Consider the following 26,083-nt stretch of genomic DNA (forward strand, 5'->3'; position numbering starts at 1 on the left):
GTTGACTGGGACAGGCAATGTAACATCTATAATGTTTTGAGAAAATGTTTTTGTAAAACATGCAGCTTACATCAGATCATCTTGAAACTTACACTCTCAATCTAACTTTCATCAAGATTTGATTTGTTAACTAACAGAACTGTCTGATGTGGTGGAAATATACCAGCCAACTAACAGAACTCTGCTGGTTGTCCTGGTAACAGATACCAGTCTATCTTCATGTCAACTAACAGAACTATGCTGGTTGTCCTGGTAACAGATACCAGTCTATCTTCCTGTCAACTAACAGAACTCTGCTGGTTGTCCTGGTAACAGATACCAGTCTATCTTCCTGTCAACTAACAGAACTCTGCTGGTTGTCCTGGTAACAGATACCAGTCTATCTTCCTGTCAACTAACAGAACTCTGCTGGTTGTCCTGGTAACAGATACCAGTCTATCTTCATGTCAACTAACAGAACTATGCTGGATGTCCTGGTAACAGATACCAGTCTATCTTCCTGTCAACTAACAGAACTCTGCTGGTTGCCCTGGTAACAGATACCAGTCTATCTTCCTGTCAACTAACAGAACTCTGCTGGTTGTACTGGTAACAGATACTAGTGGGCAGATATATTTTATTTGTTCAAACTAAACTACAGCACTTACTTTGATGAGTCAAATCTGATCCTTTCTTCTCTTCTCCTCCTCTCACAGTTCCACTCAGCCCTGTTGTTTTCCTGCAGTCCACCAGCAGCACAGACAACCTCTTCATACCAAGCAGTAAGGTGCTACCGGGAGAGGCATGACACGGGGACTCCAGGAGGGAGGAAGGGCTAGCGTTGTCCTGGTAACCATAAAGAGGGGACACAGACACATAACATTATGGATGCTGATGTCACTGTTGTCATAAAGTGCTTTACAGAAACCCAGCCCAGACCCAGATAGAGCAGGCTGTATGCTAGACCAGACCAAGCTGTACCATCTGGTGTTCTGATCTGGAGAGACTCTTCTCTGACTCGTCAGCATCAGGATGTTGTTGAGGCTCCCCAGAGGATCCACAATAGTCATGTCTCTCTCCTGCTTGAATGACAACATCAAACAGACAGTCAACTTATAACCGTCTATTACAATCATAGGGTCTCAAAAAAAATGGTAACGTTCATCATGATTTTTAAATATATTGTTTGTGATGCAAATGTGAAAGGGTGACTTTCACGTATACTTGAGTCATTTTCTATTAAGGTATCTTTACTTATGTTCAAGTATGACAATTGGGTACTTTTTCCACCACTGTGATTCATTGGGTCTTACAATAGGCATGAATGTGTCTAAAAAGGGCCTATAAAATATTATTTGTGATACAAATGTAAAAGGGTCGTTCCACTAAATGGGTGCCTTTTGCGTCCCTTTGATATTTTAAGTAGAAATTATGCAACAATATTGAATTTGAAAAGACTGTTATATTAGATGAGGGGAACTTTAATATAGACCACATGGAGAATTCAATACATCTAATTTAAAAGTCCCCAAAATAAATGTACCAATGGCAGATTGAAACTTTAAGAATGTAAACAGTAGGAAACGGGTGGGTATAATTTGTGGAACGTTCCAACACGAAGCTATTCCAAAAACGTCGTAATGTACAAGGATGCCAACAAACGCCGCATACAAAGTAGCATGATCAATTCACCTAGCTAACTAGCTGACAAAAGGGCATCAACTCACCATGTAGCTTATTCTTAATGTTTGTCCATAGGCTACCAGAGAGAGGACAGACATTTTTCGGAATAAACGTGGTGAGTGAAACACTTTATGAAATAGCCCACTCCCTACCCGGTATCCTTTTCTGCCGCTATACAACTGTGTATGCGTTGTTTGTTGGCATCCTTTCTCAAAAAATATTCAAGTATAGAACTTCAGTAGAACGCTGCACAGTTCAACAACTGCAGAGTTTGTGCCCCTGCTTTTAAGACAGTACTCACTGGTGTTAATCTGATCTTCTGTCTCCTCCTCTTTCACTCCCAAAACGTCTTCTTCCTTCACCTTTATTGAGATAGCCTCTTCTTCCTCTCTAAAAGGTGCTTTCTCTTCTATCACTATAACAGCCTCCTCTTCCTCCTTTTTCATTCTGAAAGGTTCTTTCTCTTCTTCCTTCACTATAACAGCCTCTTCTTCCTTCACTATAACAGCCTTTTCTTCCTTCACTATAACAGCCTCTTCTTCCTTCACTATAACAGCCTCTTCTTCCTTCACTATAACAGCCTCTTCTTCCTTCACTATAAAAGCCTTTTCTTCCTTCACTATAACAGCCTCTTCTTCCTTCACTATAACAGCCTCTTCTTCCTTCACTATAACAGCCTCTTCTTCCTTCACTATAACAGCCTCTTCTTCCTCCTTTTTCATTCTGAAAGGTTCTTTCTCTCCTTTCACTGTAATACCCTCCTCTTCTTCTTTCACGACAATGTTCAGCGCCAGAGCTTCTTTCTCCGTCCAGCAGACCTCCTCTTCTTTAGCAGGGGAGGAGTAGTTTAGTGAACTCATGGTCGGGGATGTTAGCTAGCTAGTTAGCATTAGCGACTAGCCTAGTGCTAGGCTCAGCATCAATCTTTAACAAGTTTGCAAATTGAACAAGCAAATTAGGTTAAAGTTAACCAGTTAATACGTCTACAGAATTGTGTTTACAACAGTGAGATTAGCTAATGTACATAAACGTGGTCTAAAGCGTCAATCTTTCAGTTTTATGTTGGCTAGCAAGCTACCGAGGCGGTTGAAAGAGTAGCCGCGTTGTTGTTCCAGAAGAAGCGACCCGTCCAGTAAATTATACGTCACGCAAGAAGCATCGTCTGAAAGATTGCACATCCGCCATCTGCTGGCTGGAGTGGGTAACGCAGTTTGGAAACAATAGTTACTACACTTTTTGTATTGGATAGAACGTCATAATAATTTAACAATAAGCTGATATATTTTCTCTTCCAAATAATACTGTACACAGACGTATAAGCTCAATATGAATATGTAGATGATGAATAAATACTTATATGAATAGGTAGTGTGTTAATACACATTTTCTCTGTTTATTTTTCACATTCGTTTTTATCTAGATGTGACCATACTATTCCCTTAAAGCCACGCTCTATAAGATACAAATCATCCTGTAAACAACAGAGCAAATGCATCACATGCAAATAGCACTTGATTATCTGTAGTGCTATACACTGAGTCTACAAAACATTAAGAACACCTGCTCCTTCCATGACTTAGACTGACCAGGTGAATCCAGGCTAAAGCTATGATCCCTTACTGATGTCACTAGTTAAATCCACTTCAATCCGTGTAGATGAAGGGGGGAAACAGGTTAAATAAGGATTTTTAAGCCTTGAGACATGATACATGGATTGTGCATCGGTGCCATTTAGAGAGTGAATGTGGAAGACAAAATATTTAAGTGTCTTTGAACAGGGTATTGTAGTATGTGCCAAGCGCATCGGTTTGTGTCAAGAACTGCAACGCTGCTGGGTTTTTCAGCTCAACAGTTTCCCATGTTTACCAAGAATGGTCCACCACCCAAACAGTGGTGGTCAGTGCCGTTTAAGATGAGGCAGGACGATTGTTTTTTTCATGAGCATGGCCTTAATTCTATTACAGCATATTGGATGACTGTCATTCATATTTCACTCACCCTGTTCAATGTAACAGCAATAGGTTTAGGCTACTACATGATACTAACATTTCCCCTATACCCATCATGAGGTAGCAACCTAGCCTATGAATGAAAGTTTAGAATGTAGGTTCACACAGGTCGAGAGCAAATTTTGCGGTGACAGACAGTGACACATTCAATATCGCCTTGCACACTCTCGCCTGCATCTAGCTGAAATAGAGATATTACTGGACAAATTCAGGTATGTTTATCCATGTTTAAGAAACATTTGTCAACAGAATCGGCGGAATGAATACACCCCTGATCATGCATAAACACAGTTCACTTTCATAACAGCCACGTTGTATTCCTTCTCTCCTCCTCTCACCTTTTCCCTTTGCTTCTGGACTTCAATGCACAACACATCAGCTGTATGTGACCAGGCAAAAAACCTTTCCAAGTCAAACCATACCATAACTGCTACACACATCCTACATCCTTGTCACCATATTAGCTAAAGTAATGTCATAGTCAACATAGCTAATAGAACTAACGCGTTAGTAAACCTGCTACAATCATGCAGTAACATTACAGTGTACAGTCAGTAAGCAGTTTAGCACTTACATTGGCGGGTCCCAGTGGCAATAAATTAGTAAAACCAAAAGCTTACCTTGACTTGGAAGAGTTCCAGTGTTGTGTTGGATAGTCATAGCCAGCTAGCTAACATAGCATCCCTTTGTTTGACCCAAGTGTTTGAGTAGGCTAAACTGTAGTAGACCTTACCGTGAAATGCTGAATACAACCTTACTGTGAATTGCTTACTTACAAGCCCTTAACCAACAATGCAGATTTAAGAAAAATAAGAGTTAAGAAAATATTTAGTAATAAAACGAAAGAAAAAAAGTAACACAATAAAGAATACAGGAGGTACCTGTACAGAGTCAATGTGGAGGCTATATACAGGGGGTACCAGTACAGAGTTAATGTGGAGGCTATATACATGGGGTACCGGTACAGAGTCAATGTGGAGGCTATATACAGGGGGTAGCGGTACAGAGTCAATGTGGAGGCTATATACAGGGGGTAGCGGTACAGAGTCAATGTGGAGGCTATATACAGGGGGTACCAGTACAGAGTCAATGTGGAGGCTATATACAGGGGGTACCAGTACAGAGTCAATGTGGAGGCTATATACATGGGGTACCGGTACAGAGTCAATGTGGAGGCTATATACAGGGGGTACCAGTACAGAGTCAATGTGGAGGCTATATATAGGGGATAACAGTACAGAGTCAATGTGGAGGCTATATACAGGGGGTACTGGTACAGAGTCAATGTGGAGGCTATATACAGGGGGTACCAGTACAGAGTCAATGTGGAGGCTATATACAGGGGGTACTGGTACAGAGTAAATGTGGAGGCTATATACAGGAGGTACCGGTACAGAGTCAGTGTGGAGGCTACATACAGGGGGTACCAGTACAGAGTCAATGTGGAGGCTATATACAGGGGGTACCAGTACAGAGTTAATGTGGAGGCTATATACAGGGGGTAGCGGTACAGAGTCAATGTGGAGGCTATATACAGGGAGTAACGGTACAGAGTCAATATACTGAGGTACAGCTTAGGAGCAGGTGTTGAAATAAAAAACATACAGCTTTATACAGTTTGATTTAATGAGGCTTAATGACCAAAAGCACAATTATATTTTTGTAGAAAAACATGAGACAAGTGCTCGTACCAGTATGCCTGTTCTCTAATTAACTTTAAGTAGCCTACATTTGATGTGATATATTCCTCTCGAGACAGGATTGTGTCACGGCACAGATCTGGGGAAGTGGACCAAAACATTTCTGCAGCATTGAAGGTCCCAAAGAACACAGTGGCCGCCATCATTCTTAAATGGAAAGTTTGGAACCACCAAGACTCTTCCTATTGCTGGCCGCCCGGCCAAACTGAACAATTGGGGGAGAAGGGCCTTGGCCAGGGAGGTTACCAAGAACGCGATGGTCCCTCTGACAGGGCTCAAGAGTTCCTCTGTGGAGATTGGAGAACCTTCCAGAAGGACAACCATCTCTGCACCACTCCACCAATTTGGCCTTTTTGGTAGAGTGGCCAGACGGAAGCCACTTCTCAGTAGCAGGGACTGGGAGACTAGTCAGGATCGAGGGAAAGATGAACGGAGCAAAGGACAGAGAGATAATTGATGAAAACCTGCTCAAGAGCACTCAGGACCTCAGACTGGGGCAAAGGTTCACCTTCCAACAGGAAAACAACACAAGGCACACAGTAGAAAAACATAGAGGTGGCTTTGGGAAAAGTCTCTGAATGTCCTTGAATGGCCCAGCCAGAACCCGGATTTGAACCCGATCGAACAACTCTGAAGAAATCCTGAAAATAGCTGCGCAGCGACGCTCTCCGGCCAACCTGACAGACTTTGAGAGGATCTGCAGAGAAGAATGGGAGAAACTCCACAAATACAGGTGTGCCAAGATTGTAGTGTCATACCCAAGGCGGCTTGAGGCTGTAATCGCTGCCAAAGGTGCTTCAACAAACACTGAGTAAAGGTTCTGAATACTTATTTAAATGTGATATTTCAGTTTTAATTTTAAAATGCATTTGCAAACATTTCTAAAATCCTGTATTTGCTTCGTCATTACAGTGTCACAATTTTTGTGCAGATTCATGAGGAACACCTCCCAATTTAATCAATTTTAGAATATTCCAGTAAATTCAGGAAGTAAACTGAAAATGCCAATTCTCTTCTATGTTTTTCAATGAGGAAAATGTGGAATTTGGTTTACTTCCTGATTTGACTGGAATTGAAATGGAATTGACTCCGACCCTGGTTTTACTACAAAGCTGTCAACGTCATCATTTAGTCAATCGGTGTTATAATGTATAACGCTCACAGATGTGCTTGTTCTCAATCAGAGTACATTTTCTAATTGAATAAAACAGAATTAAACAAATAAAATGTATTATGCACCTGAGTATCTTCAACGTGGACAATCTGGTTGATTCTCTGCTCAACAACACCGACTGTGAATCAATCTGGTTGATTCTCTGCTCAACAACACCGACTGTGAATCAATCTGGTTGATTCTCTGCTCAACAACACTGACGGTGTCAAACTTTGATGTGTGTCCAGGCTGTCACTTCTGTCATCAGCTACTAACACAAAGTGTAGAGTGTAGACTTTGTATAGTCACTGTACAGCCTTAACTGTGGAGTGACCTCATAAAATGGGATATCAGCCAACTCAGTGACAACCACAGAACACAACTATGTATAGTTTACACAAATATTAGTGTCTTAGCTCTTATTGCAGAACTTTGACTGTGGTAAATCACCTCCATAACCAACCTATTGTGAGAATTGAACATTCATATTGGACTGTAGCAGCTAGCTAACTGGCTACTGATCAACCTATTGTGTGTATTGAACATTCATATTGGACTGTAGCAGCTAGCTAACTGGCTACTGATCAACCTATTGTGTGTATTGAACATTCATATTGGACTGTAGCAGCTAGCTAACTGGCTACTGATCAACCTATTGTGTGTATTGAACATTCATATTGGACAGCCTTACCTGTATAGTAGCACCAACACCCATCAGCCCATTCTCTTCTTGACGTCAAAGCTGCAGTGTATTGTTGGTATAGGAGTATTAAATTAATGAATAATCCTATTTATTTAAAGCCCCGCTAAGATGTCACCATACTATTCCTTTAAAGCCACTCTGTCAGATATAAATCATCAGAATGGATATGCCTGAACACTTTTATAAATCCCGACAGAGGATTTGTTACTTCGTTTGACAATTTGTTTGTATATTTGTGTCAGTAAAAATGTCTAAGCGAGAAATGGCTGTGGAAACTCCTTAATGCTCAAACGTTTATATAATAACCATCACATCTTAGTTAACTTGGAGTCACGTGATGATATGTTGTGTGGTCCTCCCACTACGACTTGGGAACCCATGTAGTTTATTAGGCTACAGATGAAATAAGTTATGAACTTCACAGGGTGGTGAAAGTGCATGTGATGAGCTTGATGCTCTTGACTGTGGTACATCACCTCCATAACCAACCTATTGTGTGTATTGAACATTCATATTGGACTGTAGCAGCTAGCTAACTGGCTACCGATCAACCTATTGTGTGTATTGAACATTCATATTGGACTGTAGCAGCTAGCTAACTGGCTACTGATCAACCTATTGTGTGTATTGAACATTCATATTGGACTGTAGCAGCTAGCTAACTGGCTACCGATCAACCTATTGTGTGTATTGAACATTCATATTGGACTGTAGCAGCTAGCTAACTGGCTACTGATCAACCTATTGGGTGTATTGAACATTCATATTGGACAGCTGTCACGCCCTGGCCTTAATATTCTTTGTTTTCTTAATTATTTTAGTTAGGTCAGGGTGTGACATGGGGAATGTATGTGTTTTTTGTAGTGTCTAGGGTGGTTGTAAAGTTTAGGGGGTTTATTAGAGTAGTTGGGTTTATGTTTAGTATAGAAGTCTAGCTGTGTCTATGGTTGAGTGTAGTTATCTAGGAAAGTCTATGGTTGCCTAAATTGGGTCTCAATTAGAGACAGCTGGTGATTGTTGTCTCTGATTGGGAGCCATATTTAAGGCAACCATAGGCTTTAGCTGTTTGTGGGGAATTGTCTATGTTGAACGTTTGTTGTGTGTGTGTGTGTGTGTGTGTGTGTGTGTGTGTGTGTGTGTGTGTGTGTGTGTGTGTGTGTGTGTGTGTGTGTGTGTGTGTGTGTGTGTGTGTGTGTGTGTGTGTGTGTGTGTGTGTGTGTGCACTACGTTTATAGCTTCACGGTCGTTTGTTGTTTTTGTATAGTTTGTAATAGTGTTTCGTTTCATGTTCATCTTCGTAGTAAAATAAAAAGAAGATGGCTTATTTTCCACATGCTGCGTTTTGGTCCATCTCTCCTCCACACGATCGTGACAACAGCCTTACCTATATAGTAGCACCACCACCCATCAGCCCATTCTCTTCTTGATGTCAAAGCTGCAGTGTATTGTTGCTATAGGAGTATTAAATTAATGAATAATCCTATTTATTTAAAGCCCCGCTAAGATGTCACCATACTATTCCTTTAAAGCCCCTCTGTCAGATATAAATCATCAGAGTGGGAAACCAACTGACATGGAAACAATGGAGCAAATGTATCACTATCAGAGGGGTGTATTATGACATCATATAGAACTACTCAGACATTCCAAATCAGGCTTCATCCATATCATGAAGGTGGATATTGATCCAACCATTTCAAAAGTAATGACCAGGCTGATGGAAACAGGATATGCCTGTACACTTTTATAAATCCCGACAGACGATTTGTTACTTCATTTGACAATTTGTTTGTATATTTGTGTCAGTAAAAATGTCTAAGCGAGAAATGGCTGTGGAAACTCCTTAATGCTCAAATATTTATATAATAACCATCACATCTTAGTTAACTTGGAGTCACGTAATGATATGTTGTGTGGTCCTCCCACTATGACTTGGGAACCCATGTAGTTTATTAGGCTACAGATGAAATAAGTTATGAACTTCACAGGGTGGTGAAAGTGCATGTGATGAGCTTGATGCTCCATTCCAATACATTTTGATGGTCTTCTTCCGGTGACATGATGATTGATGCTTGGTTGCCATTTGACAAATAAAATAATGATCTCATCATTCGGGTAACAACGTTTATTCAACCAGTGGGAGGCTTGTAAATGACCCCAGGAAAGTGGAACGAGGAACTCTTCATTGAGACAATGATAAACAGCAATCCGTGGGAGAGTTGAGGTGGATATTATAAAATAAGGATCTGCTGGAGTCCAAGTCAAACCAAGATTCTTTATTTCTGAGCTCAGAGAGAATAACAGAATTACACACCGCAGTGTAGACAGTCTGAATTCCTGAAGCATTGGGTGATGAGCACATATCTTTATAGTTTCCTGTTCCTGGGAGGGACTTTATTCATACAAGGACGCAGGTGCAGCTGGTTTGCAACACATAATGATGGTCCCAAGAACAGGAGATTATAATAGGACAGTTTCACAAGGTTAGTCACATAATCAGTTATGTGGACACACATACAATTAACATTTTCTGTTACAGTCTGAATATTTGAATTTCATTAAATCATCAGTGGGCCAACAATGCAAATGTATTTACAATGGAACAAATGCATCACATCCAAATATCACTGTATTATCTGTAGTGCTGGAGGAATGACACACCCAGATAACCACACACACACAGAGTTTAAAAAAGGTCCATTTAAACACAAGCAACCTGATCTTCTTTATATTCAAATTGACATACTCCATATTAAATTAATGTTTTCTAATAAAAACAAACATATATGTTTGAGTATACCCTGTACCATTTCATTTCATACGGTAAAGACAGGTAAACACATTATCAGTCAACAATATAAGACAATGGGAGCACTGTGTATGTTCTCTGATGAATTTTAAGTCAATGTGATGTGAAATATCAATATACAAGTAATTCTTCTCTTCTGTGTGGATTCTCTCATGACGTTTAAGTGACTGTGATGAGTAATATGTTTTCCCACAGTCTGGGCTTTTCTAAGCCTTCTCCTCTGTGTGTAGTCTCATGTGTTCTTTCAGGCTTCCTAAATGGGCAAACGCTTTGCACCCTGGGAGGAGTGGTAAGGCTTCTCCCCTCTGTGTATTTTCTCGTGTTTGATCAGATTGCTTTTCTGGTTAAAACTCTTTCCACACTGAGAGCAATGGTAAGGCTTCTCTACTGTGTGTATTCTTTCATGCCGTTTCAGCTCCCTCGACTGGTTGAAACACTTTCCACACTGGGAGCAGTGGTATGGCTTCTATCGTGTGTGTATTCTCTCATGTTGTTTCAGGTACGCTAAATCGTTAAAACTCTTTCCACATTGGTAGTAGTGGTAAGGCTTCTCCCCTGTATGTATTCTCTCATGTTGTTTCAGATGACAAGGCCGATTGAAACTCTTTCCACACTGGGAGCAGTGGTAAGGCTTCTCTACTGTGTGTATTCTCTCGTGCCGTTTCAGATGACAAGGCCGTTTGAAACTGTTTCCACACTGGGAGCAGTGGTACGGCTTCTCCCCTGTGTGTATTCTCTCATGTCGTTTCAGATGACAAGGCCGCCTGAAACACTTTCCACACTGGGAGCAGTGGTAAGGCTTCTCTACTGTGTGTATTCTCTCATGTCGTTTCGCATCCCCTAACCTGTTGAAACACTTTCCACACTGGGAGCAGTGGTAAGGCTTCTCCCATGTGTGTATTCTCTCATGTTTTTCCAGGTACCCTAAATCCTTAAAACTCTTTCCACACTGGGAGCAGTGGTAAGGCTTCTCCCCTGTGTGTATTCTCTCATGTTGTTTCAGGTACCCTAAATCCTTAAAACTCTTTCCACACTGGGAGCAGTGGTAAGGCTTCTCTACTGTGTGTATTCTCACATGTCGTTTCACATCCCCTAACTTGTTGAAACACTTTCCACACTGGGAGCAGTGGTAAGTCTTCTCCCCTGTGTGTATTCTCTCATGTCGCTTCAGATTCCAAGGCCGTCTGAAACACTTTCCACACTGGGAACAGTGGTAAGGCTTCTCCCTTGTGTGTATTTTCTCGTGTTGTTTCAGGTCCCATAACCGGTTACAACCCTTTCTACAGTGGGAGCACTGGTGTCGTCTTGCTGGTTTGGACGTTCCTGGCTCTGGTTCCTCTGAGTCTGGTCTTTCTCCTGCCAAAGACACTGTGTTATTTTTAAATAGAGACCCGAATGAAAACTCCACATGATAGAACAACCTTGCTACGAGGGTCAATCCTAAATCAGATCTCTCAATAACCTGAGGCCAGCTTTAACAATCATAGTGTGATTTTAAAACAAATGTTGTATAGCTTCCTGGTACAGGAACAGATATCCAACATTTTGACTAGCGCTGATGTCATATTTTGGGTAAAGTAAAAAATAAGGTGAAATATTTTGGGTAGGTGTTCCTGAAACTGATAGTAACTACAATACAGAAAAATATACACTCAACATGTAAAGTGTAGGATGTTTCATGAGCTGAAAAAAAAGATTGCAGAATTTTTTACATCCCTGTTAGTCAACATTTATTCTTTGCCAAGAATAATCCATCCACCTGACAGGTGTGGCATATCAAGAAGCTGATTGAACAGCTTGATTATTACACAGGTGCACCTTGTGTTGGGGGTAATAAAAGGCCACTCAAAAATGTGCAGTTTTGTCACACAACATTGCCACAGATCTCTGAGGGAGCGGGCAATTGGCATGCTGACTGCAGGAATGTCCACTGGAGCTGTTGCCAGGGAAATGAATGTACAGTACCAGTCAAAGGTTTGGACACCTACTCATTCAAGGGTTTTTCTTTTATTTGTACTATTTTCTACATTGTAGAATAATAGAGAAGAGATCAAAATTATTAAAAAACACATGGAATCATGTAGTAACCACAAGTGTTAAATCAAAATTTATATTAGATTCTTCAAAAGTTGCCACCCTTGCTTTCTCTCAACCAGATTCACCTGGAATCCTTTTCCAACAGTCTTGAAGGAGTTCCCACATATATGATAAGAACTTGTAGGCGGCTTTTCCTTCACTCTGCGATCCAACTCATCCCAAACCATCTCGATTTGGTTGAGGTCGGGGGATTGTGTAGGCCAGGTCATCTGATGCAGCACTCCATCACTCTCCTTCTTGGTCAAATAGCTCTTGCACAGCCTGGAGGTGTGCTGGGTCATTGGTCTGTTGAAAAACAAATGACAGTGGGACTAAACCCAAACCAGATGGGATGGCATATCGCTGCAGAATGCTGTGGAAGCCATGCTGGTTAAGTGTGACTTGAATAAATAAATCACTGACATTGTCAACAGCAAAGCACCCGCACACCATCACATCTCCTCCTCAATGCTTCACGGTGGGAACCACACGGGGAGATAATCTGTTCATCTACTCCGCGTCTCACAAAGACATGACGCTCGGAACCAAAAATCTCAAATTTGGACTCATCAGACCCAAGGACAGATATCCACCGGTCTAATGTCCATTGCTCGTGTTTCTTGGCCCAAGCAAGTCTCTTCTTCTTATTGGTGTCCTTTAGTAGTGGTTTCCTTGCAGCAATTCGAGCATGAAGACCTGATTCACGTAGTCTACTCTGAACCGATGATGTTGAGATGTGTCTGTTGCTTGAACTTCGTGAAGCATTTATTTGGACAACATCCGGTGAAATTGCAGAGTGCAAAATATATTTTTATTTATTAGAAATATTTAACTTTCATGCATTCACAAGTGCAATACACCAAATTAAAGCTTAACTTCTTGTTAATCTAGCCACCGTGTCAGATTTCAAAAAGGCTTTACGGCAAAAGCAAACCATGCGATTATCTGAGGACAGCACCCCATCAAACAAACACATGACAATCATATTTCAACCTGCCAGGCGCGATACAAAACTCAGAAATAACGATATAATTCGTGCCTTACTTTTGAAGAGCTTCTTCTGTTGGCACTCCAATATGTCCCATAAACATCACAAATGGTCCTTTTGTTCAATTAATTCCGTCGTTATATCTCCAAAATGTCAATTTATTTGGCGCGTTTAATAAAAAAAAACACCGGTTCCAACTCACCCAGCATGACTACAAATATCTAATAAGTTAAGTTACCTGTAAACGCTGTCCAAACATTTCAAACAACTTTACTAATCCAACTTTAGGTATTTTAAAATGTAAATAATCGAGAAAATTTAAGACGGGATAAACTGTGTTCAATACCGGATAAAAACAACGTGAAACGCGTGACCTGGAGCGCGGATCAAAACATTAGAGAGCACTAGGCTGGACCCTCGTTCTGAATAGCCGTACTTCTTCATTTCTCTAAAGAAAAACATCAACCAATTTCTAAAGACTGTTGACATCTAGTGGAAGCAATAGGAACTGCAACCAAGTGCCACAGAAAAGTGCCACACAAAGCCATTTGAAAACAGAGTCACCTCAACAACAAAAAATTATCCTGGATGGTTTGTCCTTGGGGTTTCACCTGCCAAATAAGTTATGTTATACTCACAGACATTATTTTAACAGTTTTAGAAACTTTTGAGTGTTTTCTATCCAAATCTACCAATTATATGCATATCCTAGCTTCTGGGACTGAGTAGCAGGCAGTTTACTTTGGGCACGCTTTTCATCCGGACGTGAAAATACTGCCCCCTATCCCAAACAGGTTAAGGAAAGAAATTCCACAACTTAACTTCTAAAAAGGCACACATGTTAATTGAAATGCATTTCAGGTGACTACCTCATGATGCTACAGTCCTCATTTAAGACTCCATGCTACAGTCCTCCTTTAAGACTCCATAATGTTTCATCATTAGACGCTACAGTCCTCCTTTAAGACTCCATCATGTTTAGAATGTGTCTGGAAGCGCTACTCTATCTATTCTACTCTCATCCTTTTGGTTTTAATCATATTTATGATAATAATGTTATAATAGGTAATAACTAACTTTAATAACTAGAGTTAATACCTGCCTGGCGCACCAACAAAATCTTTATCTTTACCCCCCTCTAACAATACCGCTACAGAATTAGCATAGTAGGCCATGTAACTGAAGGTAATCAGAAATATTTAGGACTAACTTATTCCTTGCCACCCATTCTGAAACTAACTGCAGCTCTATGTTAAGTGTTGCAGTCATTTCAGTCGCTGTAGTAGCTGACGTGTACAGTGTTGAGTCATCCGCATACATAGACACACTGGCTTAACTCAAATGTCATTGGCATGTTGTTGGTAAAGATTGGAAAAAGAAGGTGCCAAACAGCTGGCCTGGGGAATTCCTGATTCTACCTTGATTTTGTTGTACAGGCTTCCATTAAAGAACACTGTGTTCTGTTAGACAGGTAGCTCTGGGGCGGCAGGTAGCCTAGTGGTTAGAGCGGTAGGCCAGTAACCGAAACATTGCTGGATCGAATCCCCGAGCTGACAAGGTAAAACTCTGTCGTTCTGCCCCTGAACAAGGCAGTCCTAGGCCGTCATTGAAAAAAAATAATTTGTTCTTAACTGACTTGCCTAGATAAATAAAGTTTACATTTTTTTTTAAAACTCTTTATCCACAATATAGCAGGGGGTGTAAAGCCATACGTTTTTTTCAGCAGCAGACTATGATCGATACTGTCAAAAGCCGCACTGAAGTCTAACAAAACAGCCCCAACAATATTTTTATCATCAATTTCTCTCAACCAATCAGTCATTTGTAAGTGCTGTGCTTGTTGAATGAACTTCCCTATAAGCTGAAAGTCTATATTTGTTTACTGTAAAATAGCATTGTATCTGGCCAAACAACATTTTTTTTATTTTTATGTAAGGGTTGGTAACAGGTTGATTGGTCGGGTATTTAAGCCAGTAAAGGGAGCTTTACTATTCTTGGGTAGTGGAATGACTTTAGCTTCCCTCCAGGCCTGAGGGAACACACTTTCTAGTAGGCTTAAATTGAAGATAAGGCAAATAGGAGTGGCAATATCGGCCGCTATTATCCTCAATCATTTTCCATCCACGTTGTCAGACACCAGTGACATGTCATTGTTGATTTCTTTGCCCAAAATGTCATTTAAGGTGCTCCAAAGCTTTTTACAATCATTCTTCATGTCATTCATGTCATTTATCTGTCATTTATCTTTGTTTCATAGTGTAGTTTCTTCTTTTTATTCAGTTTAGTCACATGATTTCTCAATTTGCAATACGTTTGCCAATCAGTTATACAGCCAGACCTATTTGCCATCTCTTTTGCCTCCCTCTTCATCATACCATTTTTAAATTCCTCATCAATCCACGTGGATTTAACAGTTTTTACAGACATCTGTGGATTAGATGAAGGAGGGGTTGAGGTCAGGACAGATTGTCATCAGGGAGATAAAGGTTTGGTATCCTGTTACCCTCTTTACTCTCTTCCTGTGGAACCATAAGATGTAAGGATTGGAGAGAAGGAGGAGTGTCTTAAGTGAGATATATATCTGGATGGAACAAATGTTGGGTTGTCTGAATTACAGATGTACAGAACCTTTGGGAATAATTAAACTTGGTTAAAGCTTCTCTAGTGTCCGTGAGTTATTTACTGTGGAAAAAAATAACCAAACAACATCAACAACATAGGAATCACTACAAACAATTGTATGACCTCTTATATAGCACATTAGGCCCAGCCTTTTGGAACTTTGCTTTTCCTAGATATGGCTACTATATTGTGATCACTACATCCGATGAATTTGGATACTGCTTTCAAACAAATTTCTGCAGCATTGGTAAAGATATGATCAAAATATGTTGATGATTTAATTTCTGTACTGTTTGTAACTACCCTGGTAGGTTGATTGATTGATAACCTGAACAAGGTTGCAGGCACTGGTTACAGTTCAAAGCTTTCTCTTGAGTGGGCAGCCTGATCACAGCTTTCCTCCAGTATTAGTTAATTAATTAACAGTGTCTGGAGTTAAGTTTGCCTGTTCTACAGTCTTGTAAAGATAGGGGTGTTGACTGGGACAGGCAATGTAACATCCATAATGTTTTAAGAAAAAGTTTTTGTAAAATTTGCACCTTACAACGGATCATTGAAACTTTCTCTCCAAAGCCAACTTTCATCAAGGTTTTATATGGTCTCTTGGTTTCTCTCTTTTCATTGGCAGAATCCTTTTTCAGTGTTATGATATTCATAACATCCATATCCACCAGTCTATCTTCCTGTCAACTAACAGACCTCTGCTGGTTGTCCTGGTAACAGATACCAGTGGGCAGATCTATTTTATTTGTTCAAACTAAACTACAACACTTACTTTGATGAGTCAAATCTGATCCTTTCTTCTCTTCTCCTCCTCTCACAGTTCCACTCAGCCCCGTTGATTTCCTGCAGTCCACCAGCAGCACAGACAACCTCTTCATACCCAGCAGTAAGGTGCTACCGGGAGAGCCACGACACAGGGACTTCGGGAGGGAGGAAGGGCTAGCGTTGTCCTTGTAACCAAAAAGAGGAGACACAGACACATATCATTATGGATGCTGATGCCACTGTTGTCATAAAGTGCTTTACAGAAACCCAGCCGAGACCCTAATTGAGCAAGTTGTATGCTAGACCAGACCAAGCTGTACCATCTGGTGTTCTGATCTGGAGAGACTCTTCTCTGACTCGTCAGCATCAGGATGTTGATGAGGCTCCCCAGAGGATCCACAATAGTCATGTCTCTCTCCTGTGTGAACGAGAACATCAAACAGATCGTAAACTTATAACCGTCTATTACAATCATAGGGTCTTACAAGAGGCATGAATGTGTCTAAAAAGGGCCTATAAAATATTATTTGTGATGCAAATGTAAAAGGGTCGTTCTACTAAATGGGTGCCTTTTGTGTCCCTTTGATATTTTAAGTAGAAATTATGCAACAATATTGAATTTTAAAAGCCTGTTATATTAGATGAGGGGAACTTTAATATAGACCACATGGAGAATTCAATACATCTAATTTAAAAGTCCCCAAAATAAATGTACCACCTCCTCTTCTTCTTTCACGACAATGTTCAGCGCCAGAGCTTCTTTCTCCGTCCAGCAGACCTCCTCTTCTTTAGCAGGGGAGGAGTAGTTTAGTGAACTCATGGTCGGGGATGTTAGCTAGCTAGTTAGCATTAGCGACTAGCCTAGTGGTAGGCTCAGCATCAATCTTTAACAAGTTTGCAAATTGAACAAGCAAATTAGGTTCAAGTTAACCAGTTAATACGTCTACAGAATTGTGTTTACAACATTGAGATTAGATAATTTACATTAACGTGGTCTAAAGCGTCAATCTTTCAGCTTTATGTTGGCTAGCAAGCTACCGAGGTGGATGAAAGAGTAGGCGCGTTGTTGTTGGTGAAGAAGCGTCCCGTCCAGTAAATTATACGTCACGCAAGAAGCATCACCTGAAAGACGCACATCCGCCATCTGCTGACTGGAGTGGGTAACGCAGTTTAGAAACAACAGTTAATACACTTTTTGTATTGGAAAGAACGTCATAATAATTTAACAATAAGCTGATGTTTTTTCTCTTATGTCTTACAATTAATACTTTCCAGTAGACAGACGTAGATGCTGAATATGAATATCAAATCAAATGTATTTATATAGCCCTTCGTACATCAGCTGATATCTCAAAGTGCTGTACAGAAACCCAGCCTAAAACCCCAAACAGCAAGCAATGCAGGTGTAGAAGCAGGGATGATGAATAAATACTTCCATGAATAGGTAGTGTGTTAAAGCACATTTGCTCTGTTCATTTTTCACATTCGTTTGTATCTAGATGTGACCATACTACTCCCTTAAAGCCACGCTCTATAAGATACAAATCATCCTGTAAACAACAGAGCAAATACGGTGAAGCATGGTGGTGGCAGCATCATGCTGGGTGTTTTTTTTTGCAGCGGCAGGGACTGGGAGACTAGTCAGGATCGAATGGAAAGATGAACAGAGCAGATGTATTCTTATTTTGAATCCCAGCCGCCGTAGGAGGCCTTTTGCCTTTTAGTAGGCCGTCATTGTAAATAAGAATTTGTTCTTAACTGACTTGCCTAGTTAAATAAAGGATAAATAATAAATAAATAAAAATAAAATACAGAGAGATCATTGATGAAAACCTGCTCCAGAGCACTCAGGACCTCAGACTGGGACAAAGGTTCACCTTCCAACAGAACAACAACCCTAAGCACACAGACAAGACAACGCAGAAGTGGCTTCGGGACAAGTCTCTGAATGTCCTTGAGTGGCCCAGCCAGAGCCCGGACTTGAACCCGATCGAACGTCTCTGGAGAGACCTGAAAATAGCTGTGCAGCGACGCTCCCCATCCAACCTGGCAAAAATACAGGTGTACCCAAGAATACTCGAGCCTGTAATTGCTGCCAAAGGTGCTTCAACAAAGATCTCAAAGGGTCTGAATACTTATGTAAATGTTATATTTCAGTTTTTAATTATAAAATACATTTGCAAAAATGTCTAAAACCCTGTCTTTGCTTTATCATTAAGGGGTGTTGTGTGTAGATTGAAGAGGAACACATCCCAATTTAATCAATTTTAGAATATGGCTGTAACATAACAGAATGTGGAAAAAGTCAAGAGGTCTGAATACCTCCCGAATGCAATGTAAGTGATTGTGGTGCTGTATGTAGACCAGAATATCAGGAACAGGCTGGATGTGAGAAGGAGGATGGCATCTCACTGCCATTCAGCATTCAGGAAGTAAACTGAAAATTCCAATTCTCTCCTATGGTTTTCAATGAAAAATATGTGGAATTTGGTTTACTTTCTGAATTGACTGGAATTCAAATGGAATTGACTCCGATCCTGGTTTTATTGCAAAGCTGTCAACGTCATCATTTAGTCAATCGATGTTATAATGTATAATGCTCACAGATGTGCTTGTTCTCATTCAGAATACATTTTCTAATTGAATAACAGAATAGAAGAAAAACATTTTATTATACACCTGAATAACTTTCGACATGGACAACCTGGTTGATTCTCTGCTCAACAACACTGATCGAGTCAAACTTTGCTGTGTGTCCAGGCTGTCACTTCTGTCATCAGCTACTAACACCAGTGCTGCACCTTTGTCCTTGAGAGACTGGATGACGGCTTCCTGCTCCCTCTTCCATAGTGACAACACTGATGGCTCAACATGGGTTTCTGAGAGACTGGATGATGGCTGCCTGCTCCCTCTTCCATAGTGACAACACTGATGGCTCAACATGGGTTTCTGAGAGACTGGATGACGGCTTCCTGCTCCCTCTTCCATAGTGACAACACTGATGGCTCAATATGGGTTTCTGAGAGACTGGATGACTGCTTCCTGCTCCCTCTTCCATAGTGACAACACTGCTGGCTCAACATGGGTTTCTGAGAGACTGGATGACTGCTTCCTGCTCCCTCTTCCATAGTGACAACACTGATGGCTCAACATGGGTTTCTGAGAGACTGGATGACGGCTGCCTGCTCCCTCTTCCATAGTGACAACACTGCTGGATCAACATGGGTTTCTGAGAGACTGGATGACTGCTTCCTGCTCCCTCTTCCATAGTGACAACACTGATGGCTCAACATGGGTTTCTGAGAGACTGGATGACGGCTGCCTGCTCCCTCTTCCATAGTGACAACACTGCTGGATCAACATGGGTTTCTGAGAGACTGGATGACTGCTTCCTGCTCCCTCTTCCATAGTGACAACACTGATGGCTCAACATGGGTTTCTGAGAGACTGGATGACGGCTGCCTGCTCCCTCTTCCATAGTGACAACACTATTTTCATTCCCACAGCCTTCATCACCGTCCATGGCACCTTCGCTGCACATCAGACAAGTTCTGAAGAGTTCCAGAAGCTGTGATTGAAACATGATGTACTTCATCTCCTTGTTAGGAGCAGAGTTTCAGACTCTCTGAAATAATATTATTAGTGGCAATACATCAACAGCACAAAGTTAATATGTTACTATGTCCAGTAATGGCACCACCACCCATCAGCCCATTCTATTCTTGATGTCAAAGCTGCAGTGTATTGTTGCTATAGGAGTTTATGATTAATAATCCTATTCATTTCAAGCCCCACTAAGATGTCACCATACTATTCATTTAAAGCCCCTCTGTTAGATATAAATCATCAGAGTGGGAAACCAACTGACATGGAAACAATGGAGCAAATGTATCACTATCAGAGGGGTGTATTATGACATCATATAGAACTACTCAGACATTCCAAATATAACTTGATTATCCGAGGGGTGTATTATGACATCATATAGAACTACTCAGACATTCCAAATATCACTTGATTATCAGAGAGGTGTATTATGACATCAGATGAAACATCAGATGGTCCCGTGTGGCTCAGTTGGTAGAGCATGGCGCTTGCAACGCCAGGGTTGTGGGTTCAATTCCCACGGGGGGACCAGGGTTCAATTCCCACGGGGGGACCAGGATGAATATGTATGAACTTTCCAATTTGTAATGTATGTGAATATCACTTGAATATCATGAAGGTGGATATTTATTTAATTTTTTATTTCACATTTATTTTACCAGGTAGGCAAGTTGAGAACAAGTTGTCATTTACAACTGCGACCTGGCCAAGATAAAGCAAAGCAGTTTGACACATATAACAACACAGAGTTACACATGGAGTAAAACAAACATACAGTCAATAATACAGTAGAAAAATAAGTCTATATTCAATGTGAGCAAATGAGGTGAGATAAGGGAGGTAAAGGCAATAAATAGGCCATGGTGGCGAAGTAAATACAATATAGCAATTAAAACACTGGAATGGTAGATTTGACAGTAGGTGAGTGTGCAAAGTAGAAATACTGGGGTGCAAAGGAGCACAATAAATAAATAAATACAGTAGGGGAAGTGGTAGTGGTTTGGGCTATTTATAGATGGGCTATGTACAAGTGCAGTGATCTGTGAGCTGCTCTGACAGCTGGTGCTTTAAAGCTAGTGAGGGAGATAAGTGTTTCCAGTTTGAGATTTTTGTAGTTCTTTCCAGTCATTGGCAGCAGAGAACTGGAAGGAGAGGCGGCCAAAGGAGAAATTGGCTTTGGGGGTGACAAGTGAGATATACCTGCTGGAACGCGTGCTACGGGTGGGTGCAGCTATGGTGACCAGCGAGCTGAGATAAGGGGGGACTTTACCTAGCAGGGTCTTGTAGATGACCTGGAGCCAGTGGGTTTGGCGACGAGTATGAAGCGAGGACCAGCCAACGAGAGTGTACAGGTCGCAGTGGTGGGTAGTATATGGGGCTTTGGTGACAAAACGGATGGCACTGTGATAGACTGCATCCAATTTATTGAGTAGGGTATTGGAGGCTATTTTGTAAATGACATCGCCAAAGTCGAGGATCGGTAAGATGGTCAGTTTTACGAGGGTATGTTTGGCAGCATGAGTGAAGGATGCTTTGTTGCGAAATAGGAAGCCAATTCTAGATTTAACTTTGGATTGGAGATGTTTTATGTGAGTCTGGAAGGAGAGTTTACAGTCTAACCAGACACCTGGGTATTTGTAGTTTTCCACATATTCTAAGTTAGAACCGTCCAGAGTAGTGATGCTGAATGGGCGAGCAGGTGCAGGCAGCGATCGGTTGAAGAGCATGCATTTAGTTTTACTTGTATTTAAGAGCAGTTGGAGACCATGGAAGGAGAGTTGTATGGCATTGAAACTAATGTACCACTATCAGAGGGGTGTATTATGACATCAGATAGAACTACTCAGACATTCCAAATATTACTTGATTATCAGAGGGGTGTATTATGACATCAGATAGAACTACTCAGACATTCCAAATATCACTTGATTATCAGAGGGGTGTATTATGACATCAGATAGAACTACTCAGACATTCCAAATATCACTTGATTATCAGAGGGGTGTATTATGACATCAGATAGAACTACTCAGACATTCCAAATCAGGCTTCATCCATATCATGAAGGTGGATATTGATCCAAACATTTCAAAAGTAATGACCGGGCTGACGGAAACAGGATCTGCACTTTTATAAATGCCAACAGACAAGTTGTTAGTAGTCTTTTTGTGTCAGTAAAAAATGTCTAAGCGAGAAATGGCTGTGGAAACGGCTTTATAAGCAAACGTTTCTATAATAACTGTTGTGTCTCTTATTACTTATTTATATCATAAGAAAGACTCCGCATACAAGGAATGGAACTGGAGCTTCACATTTACTAAAACGAGTTAGTACCAGATTAACATAGAACAACACTGTGCATGACCAAGGCTGCTCCGTTCTTAAAGGGGACATCAGTAATTAACAGAACATTCCTTCTCTTATCCAATCAGACTTTAACCAAACCACAACTGAAACACTTCCCAGAACTTGTTGTAGTTATTTTGTATCTTTTTAATTTGAACTTGAACAGTTCGTTTTTGTTTGTTTATAAGTCCAGTCTGTCTGGTGGACGGTGCCTTCGTTCTGGGCAGCGCCTAAGATTGAAAAGTGAAATTTGTAAGGCTTCTTTCTCCCTGTGTGTATACGCTCATGAGCTTTCCGCTTCCCTAACTCCGTAAAACTCGTTCCACACTGAACGCAATGGTATGGCTTCTCCCCTGTGTGTATTTCGCTCATGATATTTTATGTTTCCTAACATGTTAAAACTCTTTCCACAATGGGAGCAGTGGTACATCCCTGTTAGTGAACATTTATCCTTTGCCAAGATAATCCATCCACCTGACAGGTGTGGCATATCAAGAATCTGATTAAACAGCATTATCATTACACATGTGCACCTTGTGCCGGGGACAATAAAAGGCCACAAAAATGTGCAGTTCTGTCACATAACACAATGATTGGCTCAAACACATTAAAACCTGTTATGGCTAGGGGTTCCGCTAGTGGAACGTTTCGACAACATCCGGTGAAATTGCAGATGGCAAAATATATATTTATTTATTCGAAATATTTAACTTCCATGCATTCACAAGTGCAATACACCAAATTAAAGCTTAAGGAAAGAAATTCCACAACTTAACTTCTAAAAAGGCACACATGTTAATTGAAATGCATTTCAGGTGACCACCTCATGATGCTACAGTCCTCCTTTAAGACTCCATGCTACAGTCCTCCTTTAAGACTCCATAATGTTTCATCATTAGATGCTACAGTCCTCCTTTAAGACTCCATCATGTTTAGAATGTGTCTGGAAGCGCTACTCTATCTATTCTACTCTCATCCTTTCAGTTTTAATCATATTTATAATAATAATAATGTTATAATAGGTAATAACTAACTTTAATAACTAGAGTTAATACCTGCCTGGCGCCCAGACAAAATCTTTATCTTTACCCCCCTCTTACAATACCGCTACAGAATTAGCATAGTAGGCCATGTAACTTAAGGTAATCTGAAATATTTAGGACAAACTTATTCCTTGCCACCCATTCTGGAACTCACTGCAGCTCTATGTTAAGTGTTGCAGTCATTTCAGTCGCTGTAGTAGCTGAAGTGTACAGTGTTGAGTCATCCGCATACATAGATACACTGGCTTAACTCAAATGTCATTGGCATGTTGTTGGTAAAGATTGAAAAAAGAATGTGCCAAACAGCTGCCCTGGGCAATTCCTGATTCTACCTTGATTTTGTTGTACAGGCTTCCATTAAAGAACACTGTGTTCTGTTAGACAGGTAGCTCTGGGGCGGCAGGTAGCCTAGTGGTTAGAGCGGTAGGCCAGTAACCGAAACATTGCTGGATCGAATCCCCGAGCTGACAAGGTAAAACTCTGTCGTTCTGCCCCTGAACAAGGCAGTCCTAGGCCGTCATTGAAAAAAAGACTTTGTTCTTAACTGACTTGCCTAGTTAAATAAAGTTTACATATAAAAAAAAACTCTTTATCCACAATATAGCAGGGGGTGTAAAGCCATACGTTTTTTTCAGCAGCAGACTATGATCGATACTGTCAAAAGCCGCACTGAAGTCTAACAAAACAGCCCCAACAATATTTTTATCATCAATTTCTCTCAGCCAATCAGTCATTTGTAAGTGCTGTGCTTGTTGAATGAACTTCCCTATAAGCTGAAAGTCTCAATTTGTTTACTGTAAAATAGCATTGTATCTGGCCAAACACCATTTATTTTATTAAATGTAAGGGTTGGTAACAGGTTGATTGGTCGGCTATTTAAGCCAGTAAAGGGAGCTTTACTATTCTTGGGTAGTGGAATGACTTTAGCTTCCCTCCAAGCCTGAGGGAACACACTTTCTAGTAGGCTTAAATTGAAGATAATGCGAATAGAAGTGGAAATATCTGCCGCTATTATCCTCAATCATTTTCCATCCACGTTGTCAGACACCAGTGACATGTCATTGTTGATTTTTTTGCCCAAAATGTCATTTAAGATGCTCCAAAGCTTTTTACAATCATTCTTCATGTCATTTATCTTTGTTTCATAGTGTAGTTTCTTCTTTTTATTCAGTTTAGTCAAATGATTTCTCAATTTGCAATAGGTTTGCCAATCAGTTATACAGCCAGACCTATTTGCCATCTCTTTTGCCTCCCTCTTCATCATACCATTTTTAAATTCCTCATCAATCCACGTGGATTTAACGTTTTTTACAGTCATTTTCTTAATGGGTGCATGCTTATGAGTAACTGGGATAAGCAATTTCATAAACGTGTCAAGGGCAGCGTCTGGTGGCTCGTCATTACACACCACGGACCAACAGATATTATTTCCATTGATGGAATCGGCTTAACTTTGAACATGGAGACATTAAAGAAGTGATAGGAAGTGAAAGAGACTGGGTGTTATGTCAGAAGTTAATGGTTCTCTGAAGAAAGACAGATGGCTTCGGAATGTGTTGGGTGACGAGAGGAGAGCAAAGTGTGAAACAGGGGAGACAGATGGACATCTGTGGATTAGATGGAGGGGTTGAGGTCAGGACAGATTCTCATCAGGGAGACAAAGGTTTGGTATCCTGTTACCCTCTTTACTCTCTTCCTGTGGAACCATAAGATGTAAGGATTGGAGAGAAGGAGGAATGTCTTACGTGAGATATAACGTGGGGCAAAAAAGTATTTAGTCAGCCACCAATGAACCTTGTGAAGACTTACAGAAAACGTTTGACCTCTGTCATTGCCAACAAAGGGTATATAACAAAGTATTGAGATAAACTTTTGTTATTGACCAAATACTTATTTTCCACCATAATTTGCAAATAAATTCATTAAAAATCCTACAATGTGATTTTCTGGATTTTTTTTCTCATTTTGTCTGTCATAGTTGAAGTGTACCTATGATGAAAATTACAGACCTCTCTCATCTTTTTAAGTGGGAGAACTTGCACAATTGGTGGCTGACTAAATACATTTTTGCCCCACTGTATATCTGGATGGAACAAATGTTGGGTTGTCTGAATTACAGATGTACAGAACCTTTGGGAATAATTAAACTTGGTTAAAGCTTCTCTAGTGTCCGTGAGTTATTTACTCTGAAAAATAAGAACCTAACAACATCAACACCATAGGAATCACTACAAACAATTGTATGACCTCTTATATAGAACAGTAGGCCAAGCCTTTTGGAACTGTGGTTTTCCTAGATATGGCTACTATATTGTGATCACTACATCCGATGAATCTGGATACTGCTTTCAAACAAATTTCTGCAGCATTAGTAAAGATATGATCAAAATATGTTGATGATTTCATTTCTGTACTGTTTGTAACTACCCTGGTAGGTTGATTGATAACCTGAACCAGGTTGACGGCACTGGTTACAGTTTGAAGCTTTCTCTTGAGTGGGCAGCCTGATCACAGCTTTCCTCCAATATTAGTTAATTAATTAACTTCTTATGGCTGCAGGGGCAGTATTGAGTAGCTTGGATGAAAGGTGCACAGAGG

General features: G+C 40.6%; 2 protein-coding genes across 2 annotated transcripts; both read right to left on the reverse strand.

Annotated features, from left to right (window-relative positions):
• Positions 1–643: 643 nt before the first annotated feature.
• LOC129849224 (cilia- and flagella-associated protein 251-like) lies at positions 644–2,806 on the reverse strand (the record flags this gene model as incomplete). Its single annotated transcript, XM_055916160.1, has 3 exons — positions 1,964–2,806; positions 961–1,061; positions 644–825 (listed from the first exon to the last, which is right to left on the reverse strand). Coding segments are annotated over exons 1-3 (842 nt in total), but the record flags the coding sequence as incomplete, so codon positions are not given.
• A 6,682-nt stretch (positions 2,807–9,488) lies between these two features.
• On the reverse strand, positions 9,489–20,085 carry LOC129849223 (zinc finger protein 501-like). The gene is made up of 4 exons (XM_055916159.1): positions 20,007–20,085; positions 16,811–16,908; positions 16,498–16,675; positions 9,489–11,392 (listed from the first exon to the last, which is right to left on the reverse strand). The coding sequence occupies exons 1-4, from the start codon at positions 20,083–20,085 to the stop codon at positions 10,503–10,505; spliced, it is 1,245 nt and encodes a 414-aa protein (XP_055772134.1). The 3' UTR covers positions 9,489–10,502.
• Positions 20,086–26,083: the final 5,998 nt, after the last annotated feature.

The sequence above is a fragment of the Salvelinus fontinalis genome, unplaced genomic scaffold (assembly GCF_029448725.1).
Source record: "Salvelinus fontinalis isolate EN_2023a unplaced genomic scaffold, ASM2944872v1 scaffold_1392, whole genome shotgun sequence".
Taxonomy (NCBI): domain Eukaryota; kingdom Metazoa; phylum Chordata; class Actinopteri; order Salmoniformes; family Salmonidae; genus Salvelinus; species Salvelinus fontinalis.

Excerpts from the sequence above, each read along its gene's own strand:
- LOC129849223 (XM_055916159.1), bottom strand. The coding sequence starts at position 20,085 with ATGAAGTACATCATGTTTCAATCACAGCTTCTGGAACTCTTCAGAACT. Across the intron at positions 16,909-20,006 it reads CAGCGAAGGTGCCATGGACG|GAGAGAGACATGACTATTGT; the intron begins GTGATGAAGGCT and ends TCGTTCACACAG. Across the intron at positions 16,676-16,810 it reads CCAGATCAGAACACCAGATG|GACAACGCTAGCCCTTCCTC; the intron begins GTACAGCTTGGT and ends TTTGGTTACAAG.